General features: G+C 34.9%; 1 protein-coding gene across 2 annotated transcripts in view; it reads left to right on the top strand.

Moving 5' to 3' along the window:
• Nucleotides 1-53: 53 nt before the first annotated feature.
• The window catches only part of LOC126883270 (excitatory amino acid transporter 2-like), a 216,391-nt gene continuing 202,710 nt past the window's right edge, over nucleotides 54-13,734 (top strand). The window contains exon 1 of one of the 2 annotated variants that reach the window (XM_050648599.1): nucleotides 54-190. In XM_050648599.1, the coding sequence (XP_050504556.1) occupies nucleotides 142-190 (49 nt within the window). In that variant the 5' untranslated portion in view covers nucleotides 54-141. The remainder of the gene's footprint in view (nucleotides 191-13,734) is intronic. The other variant, XM_050648597.1, reaches the window with a different exon arrangement.

Genomic DNA, 13,734 nt, shown 5'->3' with positions numbered 1-13,734 from the left:
CGATGATTCAATAAATTATGGGACTTGGTACGGCCAGCAAAGCCAGCAATTAAGAAACAAAATGCAGTTATAAGAGACGCAATTAGTGCGGAAGAAAGATTAACAACTGTAACGTTATAATTATTCAACGAGCAAATTATAATGATCACTATTATTCACGAGGATGAAGTTTGCGACACGAGCCGTTTAGGTGAGTGCCGAGTGCCGTAATTTATCAGAGTGCGTAATAGCCATTACATGCGAGTAGAATACTATACTTTTTCTACGACCTTTTTTTATATTAATTAGAAAAAAAATGTAATTATCAATTATACTCAAGATTAAAATTATACCTACCTAATTTGCAAAAATAAATTTTGTTTATCCACGGTATATTTTGTATTTACACGGCTGAATAGGTAACTGCGTTGCCTACTATCAAATACTATTGACTGTAATACATCCAACTCTCACAGAAATCTAGAAGCACGTTGCCACTAGCGCCACTGTCGGCTTGCGGTGAAACTACGTTGTGACAACGTAAAATTTGACTTAAACATTCAAATTTAATTTTATAAATTTTTGAATAACAAGCTAATTTTGCTAAATTAAATTACAATAAAAATAGTTCAAACACTTATACAAAAACAATAATAAAGCAATTTTATAAATGTAAGGTTAGATTGCTCTGGTTATCACCGTAGACCGCCTAGATGGCGCTATTTTTTTTCTTCCACAAATGTAATGGGAAATGTCAAGAGTCGTATGTATTTACAGTCCATAGTGCGTTCGCGGTGGAAGGTCAAACCATAGCTAAAGGTGGCGAAGTCTGGAATGATCGAGTATAGTATTTTTACTACAAAAACGTTATTACGTAGGTCAAAATTTTTGACGTAAGAGAACTGTCAAAACATTAGATTGTGACTTTTCATTATTGCTATGTTTATTATAAATACGGCAATAATGAAAAGTCACATTCTAATGTTTTGACAGTTCTCTTACATCAAAAATTTTGACTTACGTAATAACGTTTTTGTAGTAAAAATACTATATAACGTTATTTGCTATTTAATCGGAGCGCGCTTTTATTTGAGTTTAGTTTAAGCTAGATATTTGTAAAGAAAACTTGTATAAATAAATAATAAAGTCGGTGTTCGGTAAACTTAGTGCTATATAAATAAGTGAATTAGAGAAAGACTTTAAAAGACTTTTGAACTTTATTCGTCGGGAAAATATTAAAGTGCGTTAATTGTTCGGTATTCGGAAAGACTTTAAAAAGACATTTTGTAAAGTACGTGTGTGCCGACCAGAGATGTTGCTAGATAGTACATTCTTTCACGGTTTTTGCTCTAAATTTTAAAGAACTGCTTGGATTGACATGAAATTTGGCATACGTATAGCTTACATGTCAAAGAAAAAACGTGATATTGTGCCGATGTGTGCTTTTGCCCTAGGCGGTGACTTTCACCCCCTCCTGGGGGTGAAAAAATATATGTCCAAAATAAGTCCGGAAATGGGTAAACTGACTAATTTTAAGTACCTTTTGTTCTATAGAGCTTTTTCGCCAAGTCAACACTTTTCGAGTTATTTGCGAGTGAATATGTTCATTTTTCAACAAAATAACCACATTTTTAGACGGTTTTTCGCAAATAACTCAAAAAGTAAATATTTTGTCGAAAAAAACGTATATATATATATATATATATATATATATATATATATATATATATATATATATATATATATGTATTGATGTGATCTTGATTATTGATATGAGATAATATTCTTATATGTCACTTAATTTAATCAATGTATTAATACTAATCTAATTAATTAACCAGATCACATATCAATATGTTTTCAATCTCAGGGCGAATTATAAATTAATTACTTACTTTCGTGGCTTCTAAATATTTCTTAATGGTTCCTAATCGGGATAGAAAAGAAAAGAGTAAAAAAAATACACATATGGGTTACAATTATAATCAAAATATTTTTTATTTTATTTAAAAGGCAATCAATGCTTAATATTTGCTATTTCTTATTATTCTTAAACATAACATTTACAAATGGGAATCTTATTTCCTTTTGGTTTTCAATTGAAAGTTTTTATTAACATTTAACTATTAGGAGTTATTAGGAACAACTCTATTTAAGTTTGATGAAGCTTTTCTGATATTATTGATTATGTTATTCAATTTTTTATGTGGAATTTAATACGAAAAACCCATACATTCATGTCCAAACAAATGAGACTGACCTTTTCCTGGTGAACTGAAAATGTCCTCACACAAGACCCGTTTCCTGCTATCCTTGGCTGCGATCAAACCTCGTCCTGGCTTCCAGTAATGTTCTCCTTTGAAAAACTAGCTCGTATAGCTCTCGTTCCTGCGTCTGTCGTGATGCTGTGTTCTACCTTTCTCGAAACTGCTATCAGCTACCGGGACACTCTTGGCTCAAGGAGGTTCTTTTACTCTCGACCTGGCCTACTTCTCGTTCCACGATAGATACTCCATACTCACGGAACTACATCGGCTTTCTCACTCTCCGTACACTACCGTCTACTACTCGACTTCACTTCTCGACAGCTCAAAACATTCTGATCTCACTTTGTCATCCATTCCCCTACTTTCTAAATATCCCTTCCAGATTCACAAATCAATCTTCCACCACCAACTCTCATTCGTAATATTCCTCAAAACCAATTTTTAATCTTTCTAAATATGCTTAATGGATTTCAAAAGAAAATATTTAATTCCCATTCTAAAATACTTTCTAACTATTTACAAATTTTAATGACCTATTCTCTCTTTCAAATGAGTCTTATTTAGCATAGGCTAATGATCGAAACCTTCCGCGAAAAACGATAATGAACTATCATCTATTTCACTGAGTTTTATTTAGCATAGGCTAATGATCGACCTTCCGAGAAGAACGATAATGGTACGCGTCATTCACTTTGTTTATCTAAGCACATTGTTCCGAGTTTCGTACGCTTATTCTAATCACTTCTTAAAATTAAATATAACAATTTGTTGTATACAGGTTGTTCTAAATTTATATGCCCGAGGTTGAGAAAATTAAAAATATTTTATATTAAAGTGAATTTTGTTTATAATTATCAAATTTTAATTTTTATATCAAATAGAAATATAACAAATCCCCGCCTTGTATTCGATAAAATTTATCTGCATTTTTAAATAAATTTTCTCGAGGCAAAACCAACTCCCTGTATATTTCATTACTTTAATCTATGTCTTATACCCTAACTTACTATCTACTTCATGTAATTCTGTCTTTTATTCGTGATATTTGTATACATCGTGAATATTATAAATTCCTCGGATCTTTTCCGAGTTCCTGTGCCTCAACTCATAACTATTTATCCCATTTTCATTATTCACGATGTACGGGCCTTCGAAAACAGGCATCAACTTTGCGCAAATGCCACCAGGAAGATTTGATACTCGTAATGCCCTCACGAGTACTTTTTCACCCTTTTGGAAAGTCACTGGTCTTCTTTTTCTATTTTGTTCCTGTCTTTGGATATATTTTTCGTTGCTTCGCCGTAATCTTCTCTGTACGGTTTCAATCACCTGTTGATATTCTTTTGGCTCTTGGTCTTCCCATGGCCTTATCGGCAGTACACCCTTCATGATTTTGTTTCTCTTACACGTAATTCTCTTATTTGTAGGAATTGGCATAAACTATCTATGTCTTTGTAGTTTTGCAATGTGATATGGTCTTCCAGCGTTTCTTCGAAATGTCTTGCAATCAGTTCGACTAATTGTTCCGATGAGTAATTATATTGTAAATGTTTTGCGTTATAGTAAATTTGTAATGCATATGTCCTTTCTGATATACCCATCCTATCATTGTATTTCCCATTTTGCAATTCCTTGTTAATTTCCAATTGTTGGACTTTTCCCCAGAAATAATTCAAAAATTTTTGTTCAAATTCTTGCCAACTGTCAAATTCTTCTTCTTTGCAATCGAACCATAGGCTTGCTTCATTTTTGAGATGGTTTCTGATAGTTTCTTTTGCTGTTTCGAAACTTCCGATGTGCTGTGTTTTCTTTTTCAAGCTATTTATGAACGGCACTGGGTGTAATCTTCTTATATCCCCGCCAAACCTTATCTTCACGTCATCTGTGCTATTTATAACCATTTCTCTTCTTTCTCCTACATTTTGTTGCGTCCGGTTTTCGGTGACTTGTTTTTCTATTTCTGTGATTCTTTTTTCCACTTCTTCTCTGTCTACTTGAATAGCATTTTCCAACTTATTTTCCAAATTTTCTAGTTCCTTTTTCTGGCCATTCGTTAACTCCTTTATTTTATCTTGAATTTTCATTTCATACTTTTCTATGCGTTCCTCCATTTTCTTGTTGTTCTCTTCTATGGCTTGTTTTGTTTCCTTCTGATTTTCTTGCATTATTCTTTTTGTTTCATCCATTTTTTGATCCAATTTTTGTTGTGTTTCATCCATTTTTCGTTGTGTTTCCTCCATTTTTTGATCCACTTTTTGTGACTGGAGTTGCATCATTTGTAATAATTTATCTATTCCTGATAATTCTTGCTGTTCTGATGCCATGATTGTCTTGTCTAAAATATCTTCTTGGTCTGAATTATTCTCTTGATTTGAATGTTCTTTTTGTTTTTTGTTGTCTTTGCTTAGGCTTCTTGTCACAGACATTTGTTTTCAAGAAGTACTGTCCCCGCCAAATATGAAATTTTACTAGTATGTTACCAAGACGACTTTTTCTCACCCAAATATTATAAATTGTCAATAAATATATCAAATGTAAATATCGTAAAATAAAATATTAAATCAGTTATGTAAAATTTGTACCTAAAGAGATCTAAAATTTTATGTTATCAAATGTAAGTATCTCACTTTTTACCACAGGCATATAAATTTTCAAATACCGGCTTTACTCTTTCTATCCTTCAAATTTGCCACTAGAAATACTTTACAATGCTTTCCACGTTGGACGACAGTTGATGTGATCTTGATTATTGATATGAGATAATATTCTTATATGTCACTTAATTTAATCAATGTATTAATACTAATCTAATTAATTAACCAGATCACATATCAATATGTTTTCAATCTCAGGGCGAATTATAAATTAATTACTTACTTTCGTGGCTTCTAAATATTTCTTAATGGTTCCTAATCGGGATAGAAAAGAAAAGAGTAAAAAAAATACACATATGGGTTACAATTATAATCAAAATATTTTTTATTTTATTTAAAAGGCAATCAATGCTTAATATTTGCTATTTCTTATTATTCTTAAACATAACATTTACAAATGGGAATCTTATTTCCTTTTGGTTTTCAATTGAAAGTTTTTATTAACATTTAACTATTAGGAGTTATTAGGAACAACTCTATTTAAGTTTGATGAAGCTTTTCTGATATTATTGATTATGTTATTCAATTTTTTATGTGGAATTTAATACGAAAAACCCATACATTCATGTCCAAACAAATGAGACTGACCTTTTCCTGGTGAACTGAAAATGTCCTCACACAAGACCCGTTTCCTGCTATCCTTGGCTGCGATCAAACCTCGTCCTGGCTTCCAGTAATGTTCTCCTTTGAAAAACTAGCTCGTATAGCTCTCGTTCCTGCGTCTGTCGTGATGCTGTGTTCTACCTTTCTCGAAACTGCTATCAGCTACCGGGACACTCTTGGCTCAAGGAGGTTCTTTTACTCTCGACCTGGCCTACTTCTCGTTCCACGATAGATACTCCACACTCACGGAACTACATCGGCTTTCTCACTCTCCGTACACTACCGTCTACTACTCGACTTCACTTCTCGACAGCTCAAAACATTCTGATCTCACTTTGTCATCCATTCCCCTACTTTCTAAATATCCCTTCCAGATTCACAAATCAATCTTCCACCACCAACTCTCATTCGTAATATTCCTCAAAACCAATTTTTAATCTTTCTAAATATGCTTAATGGATTTCAAAAGAAAATATTTAATTCCCATTCTAAAATACTTTCTAACTATTTACAAATTTTAATGACCTATTCTCTCTTTCAAATGAGTCTTATTTAGCATAGGCTAATGATCGAAACCTTCCGCGAAAAACGATAATGAACTATCATCTATTTCACTGAGTTTTATTTAGCATAGGCTAATGATCGACCTTCCGAGAAGAACGATAATGGTACGCGTCATTCACTTTGTTTATCTAAGCACATTGTTCCGAGTTTCGTACGCTTATTCTAATCACTTCTTAAAATTAAATATAACAATTTGTTGTATACAGGTTGTTCTAAATTTATATGCCCGAGGTTGAGAAAATTAAAAATATTTTATATTAAAGTGAATTTTGTTTATAATTATCAAATTTTAATTTTTATATCAAATAGAAATATAACAGTATATAGCCTATAAAAAAGTAAAAAAATGGTGTTTGAGTTAGGTCTCTGGATCTCGTAGAACCAGAGTTATAGCCAATGAAAAATAGATTCATATTCACCAAATTTCAAATAGAATATTTCGACGTGAATTATCCAAAAAATTGAGCACTTTTTGGGGAAAACCCCTTATAACTCTTTTAAAGTGTTTAAAAAAGCTTTATTTCTGTTTTTACAAAAAGTTTCTAGCATTAAATTTAAGCAAGTTACGCTCAAAATAAAGTTGTTCCCTTTTGTTTTAGCAAAAAAAAATCGGGAAGACCACCCCCTAATTAGCAACTTAAATGAAATTAATCGTTACCGATACAGAAGTAAAAACTTCGAGATGTATTCTGGTATAAAATCGTTTATTTAAAACTATAAAATGTCATGTATTGCAGAACGTTTTCGTTCTAAACAGAACATCTTCAGTGCCTAGAATGAAGTATTTCCACGTTAGTTTAAAGCAAAAGGTTAAAACTGTGACTGTTAAAATGAAAAATGTGGGAATACTTACATCCTGCCGAGTATTTTGAAACTAGCACACTGTAAATAGTGTTAACATCATCGTATATGGTTTACATAATGTAATATATTAAAATGTTATGACTACAAGTCGATGTTGATAGATAAAGTGGAACACATGCTAAAAGGGTGCCATGGTTCCCTGCTCGAAGATGCTAGGTACTTGCCAATTCAATGGGCACAGACCAACTGAGAAATTAGGAAGTGGATATACAATTTGACAAGGGTGACATGACATGACAAGATAAAGCCAATTTTTGGTTAAAGTTTCATTTGATTTTGGATTTTTTAATAAAATGCAAAGGTTTGTCTGCAAAAATAATTTAAATTATTTGAATAATAAAATCTACTGTAAAGTTTAAATTAGCAACTCTCTATTCCAGAATAACTTATAGATTCATTAAATTTAATGCAGATATATTTCATGGTTTAAGTTGTGACGTCATCGGATGTGAAATGACGAGATGAAAGTTGAGTTTTGTTGAAACAAGGAAATACACTACATAATAAAAGATAATTAGACTTGCGTGGAAAAACAAAGCTAAACAAACCGAAAAAACTAGAATTTAAGAGTATTTTTATGTGATGAACTGTTGGTTGCCTAACAAAGCAAGCAGGCAACAGGTTGAAAGTAAACGGTAGAATATTGCGAGAAAACAGTATATATACAAAAGGTGGCTATTTGTGTTAAATTTATTATTATACTATTGCAATGAATAATTATGTCTGTTAAAAGTTGGAAAATAATTGTTAACAAAATTAAATAACTAAAGATTACTGTTAGTGAGGTAGATATATGTGTGAAGGATATGATTGTATATAGTATTGTGAAATGAATAAAAGTATGTAATAATATAATAAAATTAAACTATGTGACATAAAGTCTAATTCATCTTTATGCAGTTTTGAAAGGAATGAATGAATTGGAAGTAATATATCTTGATAGTCTACCAACGTAGATTAGTGAATAAAATAATTAGAATGAGAGCTACCAATATAGGTCAAATTGTGGGTTGGTGTCAGTATGTAAAGAAGAATCTAAATTGAATAAGTATATGAAATAGAGAAGTATGAGATTGATTTCTATTGGTGATAGTGGAGTGAACAATCGTTACCGCTCCACAAATTGTTTTACTTATGTTGTGTTTATATGATTTGTAAGTTACATTGATTTAAAGTGCTTATTTTTGAAAAAAAAAATTTCAAAGTAAAATTTTTAAAAATTTTAATTTTGAAAAATATGCTTTTTTTTCAAAATAACTTAAAAACTGTTAGAGATACCAAAAATCTCTAAAAACAAAAAAAGTCAGCATTGCTTTTCTGAATATCATGTATTTTTTTGTTTTTCTGTTAGACAAAAATTGATTAAGATTTGGTGTTTCTTATTTTTGCACACATTCGTGATCAGTGACTCGTTCAACCCCTTTTAACTACAGCCCTTTCAATAATAAGGACTTTGAACCGATGAAACTTACAGATCATATAAACATTACATACACGAGTCAAGAAACTTGTGAAGTCGTAACGATTAAGTTCATTTAAGATACTAATTAGGGGTGATTTTCTCGATATTTTTACTAAAACAAAAAGAGACCAACTTTATCTTGAGTTAACTTGTTTACTTTTGACGCTAGAAATTTTTTTTATAAAACAAAAATGAAGCTTTTTTTAGACACTTTAAATAAGTTGTAATGAGTTTTCCCCGAAATGTGCTTCATTTTTGGTTATTTCGCGTTAAAGTATTCCATTTGGAATTTGATGAATCTGAACCTATTTTTCATTAGCTATAACTCTGCTTCTACTAGGTATAGAGACGTGATATATACACTATTTTTTAAAATTTTTTACAGGCTATATTTTTGCTGAGAATGTTTTTTCGACAAAATACTTACTATTTGAGTTATTTGCGAAAAACCGTCTAAAATCGTGGTTATTTTGTTGAAAAAATGAATATATTCACTGGCAAATAACTCGAAAAGTATTGACTTAGTGAAAAAACTCTATGGAACAAAAGTTACTTAAAATTAGTCAGTTTATTTATTTCCTGACTTACTTTGGACAAATATTTTTTCACCCCCAAAATGGGGTGAAAACCACCCCCAGGGCCAAAGCAGATATCGGCACAATATCACTTTTCTTCTTTGACTTGTTAGCTATGTGTATGCCAAATTTCATGTCAATCCAAGCGGTTCTTTAAAATTTAGAGGTTTTGCAATATTTTACCGTTAAAGAACGGACTAAGAAGAACTTTCCTTAAAACAGCTCCGCGAACAGCTAGAGGAACGGGATGAAGACAGCAGTGGGTCCAAGAAAGTCCTACAAGCACGACTCAAGGATGTCCTCACGAAGAACGGAGATGACCCCGAGACGTTCCACTTCCAGTCAGCAGAACAAGCAATCTTATCGAAATTCAAAAGTGTTTCTCAAAAGATAGATGAAACTTCTATAAAGAACAACGAGAAACTTGAAGAAGTTAGTAGACAGAACAACGAGAAATTCGAAAGTGTTTCTCAAAAAATCGATGAAACTTCTAAAAAATTCGAAAGCATTTCTCAAAAGATCGATGAAACTTCTAGAAAAAGCGACGAGAAATTTGAAAGTGTTTCTCAAGTAATTAAAGACGTTTGTTGACAGAATGACGAAAAATTTGAAGAAGTTTCTAGAACATTCGATAAGATACAGAAAAGTGTAGACGACAATAAAGAAATGTTAGAAGAGAAGATCAAACAATTAGAGAGCATGATAACCAATACAAAAGTGCAACCATCACTTAATCCAGTAGCTTTAGATCCTGTAGTGAAAGATGAACTACCGAGAGAGGAAACGTCGCATAATATGAGATTTAAATTACCACCATTTGATGGAAACTCCTCTTGGTTCATATACCTTAGACAATTCGAAGCTATTGCAACCGCCAATCATTGGACCGAACAAGAAAAGGCTGTTTCCTTGACTGCTGCTCTACGAGGTGATGCTGCAGATATATTAAGGTCAATTCCTAAGGGTCAAGAAAAATGTTACCAGACCTTATTCACTCGTCTAGAAAAACGATATGGGGATGCCCATCTGCAACAAGTATACAAAGCACAACTGCGAAGTAGAAGTCAACGAGCAAGTGAGAATCTGCAAGAATTTGAAGCAGATGTGGCTCGTGTGGTGCGGTTGGCTTATCCGGAGGTGCCAGACAGCGTTTTAGAAGAAATTGCGGTAGATTCCTTCGTTAATGGGCTGAAATATAGTGAACTACAGAAAGCTTTACGACTAGCAAGACCGAAAGTTTTAGATGAAGCACTTGCTATTGCATTGGAACACGAAACTGCTAGTCAAACTTCACGAAGCCATAGAGTAAGAACCATTGAAGAAAGTGACGAACACAACGATGATCGTCTGGAGGAAATGATACGGAGAGTATTTCGTAACGAGATGCCAAAGAGACGTGAGCCTAGATGTTGGAATTGCGGCGACGTAGGCCACATTCGTCGTAATTTTAAGAAGATCGTACAGCCGTTGGAAAACTAGAGCAGGTCGACACCAAGGGGCAACTGCCGACATCGAGTACTAGAGCCCCCATAGTAACTGTCAACCTTACGTCCTCCGGTGGAATCCACAACTTATACATCGAAGGTCGTATCAATAATAGATGTAGATCGTTTTTGGTGGATACAGGTGCAACGAGAACTATCGCACGTCCAGACGTAGTACGAGGCCATCATAAGTTATCACCTGCAACAGTAAAGCTTAGAACAGCGACTGGTGAGCTAATTAATACATATGGCGAGGCTAATATGTCAATATCCATTGGCCAGACCACAGTTGAACATCAAGTATTAATTGCCGATATCTCCGACGAGTTCATATTGGGGATGGACGTACTAAGAAAAGTGGGGGCAATATTGGATTTTCAAAATGGAGTTCTCAGGATCAATGGTGAAGAGTTGTCCTTTCACGACGACAAAGAAGATGACATCCTTTTACTAACTACATGAGACGTAACTATACCCGGTAATAGTGAGAAAATTCTGATGACTGAAAACTTTGGTAAGAGTTCGAGATGTCATCCCTGTAAGAGTTATGAATTTAAGGGAAACTGCTATCAAGTTAAGTAGAGGAGCTTTGATCGGACAGTGTGTTCCCGTGGCTTCTATGAATACCAATGAGAAATCATCGAAGTCAAAGTATCCAAAAGACCTTGTGGAGATGACCATTGAAAGATGCCAAGATCTTGATCATGAACGAACGGAAAAAGTGAGGTCTATGCTGATAGAGTATCAAGATGTTTTTGCTATTGATAAGAAGGATAAAGGCAAAACAAGCATAGTAACGCATAAAATAAATACCGGAGACGCTCAGCTAATCAGACAACGGCCTAGACGACTTCCATTTGCGAAAAGAGATGAGGCCGAAGAGATTAATTATCAAGGATATGGACAAACAAGGGGTAATTGAACCATCGAACAGTCCATGGACATCACCAGTAGTTCTGGTAAAGAAGAAAGATGGTTCAACGGGTTTTTGTATCGACTACCGCCAGCTCAATGCGGTAACAAAAAAAGATAGTTATCCTTTGCCCAGAATAGACGATACATTGGATACTCTCTCCGGTTTTCCATACTCGATTTAAAAAGTGGATATTAGCAAGTAGACATGGAGTCAGCCGATCGGGAGAAAACCGCATTTTCGATAGGATCAGGGCTTTGGCAGTTTACGGCTATGCCGTTTGGTTTATGTAATGCCACTGCAACATTTAAAAGACTAATGGAGGCAGTTTTAAGAGGTCTGGCATGGAAAACATGCCTGGTTTACTTGGATGATGTATTTGTGGTTGGAAGGTCCTTTGATGAACATGCCAAGAATCTAATAGAAGTCTTTCAACGATTGAGGGCAGCAAACTTGAAGTTAAGTCCGAAGAAATGTCACATGTTTCGACGAGAAGTTAAGTACTTGGGACATACTGTATCGAGTAATGGTGTTACATCTGATCCTAAAAAGATTGAAGCAATTAAAGATTGGCCAGTACCAAAAGATAAACATGAAATTAGAAGTTTCCTTGGCCTATGTACATATTACCGACGATTTGTCAAAGGATTTGCCAATATCTCCAAGCCCCTTACAAAGTTGACGGAGGATGGCAAAGAATATACATGGAGTGAAGAGTGCCAAAAAGCTTTCGAACAACTACAAATGGCTCTGATCAGTGCACCGATATTAAGCTACCCGGGACAGGCAGGAAAATTTGTTTTGGATACCGATGCTAGCAACAGTGAAATAGGAGCTGTTCTCTCCCAAATCCAGGATGGACAGGAAAAAGTCATCGCTTATTTCAGCAAAGTCCTGCCGAAACCAGAAAGAAACTATTGCGTTACTAGAAGAGAATTGCTGGGTGTAGTGAAGGCTTGCGAACATTTCCATAAATACTTGTATGGCAGAAAGTTCCTTTTTCGAACAGATCACGCTGCTCTAAAATGTCTCATACAATTCCGGAATCCAGAGGGCCAGATGGCAAGATGGTTAGAACGATTACAAGAATATGATTACGAGATAAAACACAGGGCCGGAAGAGTTCATTCAAATGCTGATGCCCTTTCGAGACGACCATGCAGTGCAAATTGTAATCACTGTGCCAAATTAGAGGAACGATTTTACCCCGTGAGACGAACCACCGTAGTTAATGAGCAATGACAGCCCCAACAGTTACAAGACGCCCAAGAAGATGATCCATGTATAAAAAGAGTATTGGATTGGATGGGACAAGGTGAGAGACCTAGTTGGCAGAACATTAGTGCATGTAGTCCAGAAGTCAAGGCCTACTGGAGCCAATGGAATTGCCTGGTACTAAAAGATGATCTTCTGTACAGAACCTTTGAGAACGATGATGGTACAGAATTTAAGCTGCAGCTGATTGTACCTAAAAGTAAAGTGTCAGAATTATTGCGTCAGTTGCATGACGGTACATCAGGTGGACACTTTGGTATTACAAAGACTCTGCAAAAGGTTCGAGGACGGTTCTATTGGGTGAACTGTAAAGATGATGTAAGAAGATGGTGCCGGAAATGTGAACTGTGTGCATCCGGTAATGGTCCAGTTGGTAAAAAGAAAGCACTCATGAGACAGTACAATGTCGGCAGTCCTATGGAAAGAGTAGCAATCGACATTGCAGGTCCATTTCCAGAAACCGATGCTGGAAATAAATACATCCTGGTAGCCATGGATTATTTTACGAAATGGACCGAGGCCTATGCATTACCGAATCAAGAAGCTGCTACCGTTGCAGTTGCAGAGGTACTTGTTAATGAATTCTTCAGCCGATTTGGTGTTCCCTTGGAGATCCACTCCGACCAAGGGCGAAACTTTGAATCAGCTCTTTTCCAAAAAATTTGTAAATTGATTGGTGTCAATAAGACCAGAACGACACCACTGTATCCTCAATCAGATGGAATGGTCGAGAGGATGAACCGAACGATGGATAAACACTTGTCCAAAGTTGTATCTGAACATCAACGAGATTGGGACCAACACATTCATTTATTCCTGATGGCCTACCGCTCGGCTACAGGTCAGACACCAACCTGCCTGATGTTGGGTCGTGAAGTTCGGTTGCCCTGCGACCTAGAGCTTGGCTGCAGACCCTCCGAGGAACATGTTGCAGGCGAAGAATACGTCGACCGCCCGAAGTTACGAATGAACAACATTCATGAACTTGCCCGACAACACATCCAGATAGTCAGTGACAGAATGAAAGATCAATATGATTCTCGATGCAAGAATGCAAGCTTCGAAGTAGGTGATCTTGTCTGGCTTTATAATCC

This window comes from Diabrotica virgifera, chromosome 4 (assembly GCF_917563875.1).
Source record: "Diabrotica virgifera virgifera chromosome 4, PGI_DIABVI_V3a".
Lineage (NCBI taxonomy): Eukaryota > Metazoa > Arthropoda > Insecta > Coleoptera > Chrysomelidae > Diabrotica > Diabrotica virgifera.
The sequence above is the reverse complement of the archived record's forward strand: the minus strand, read 5'-3'. Positions and strand labels throughout refer to the sequence as shown.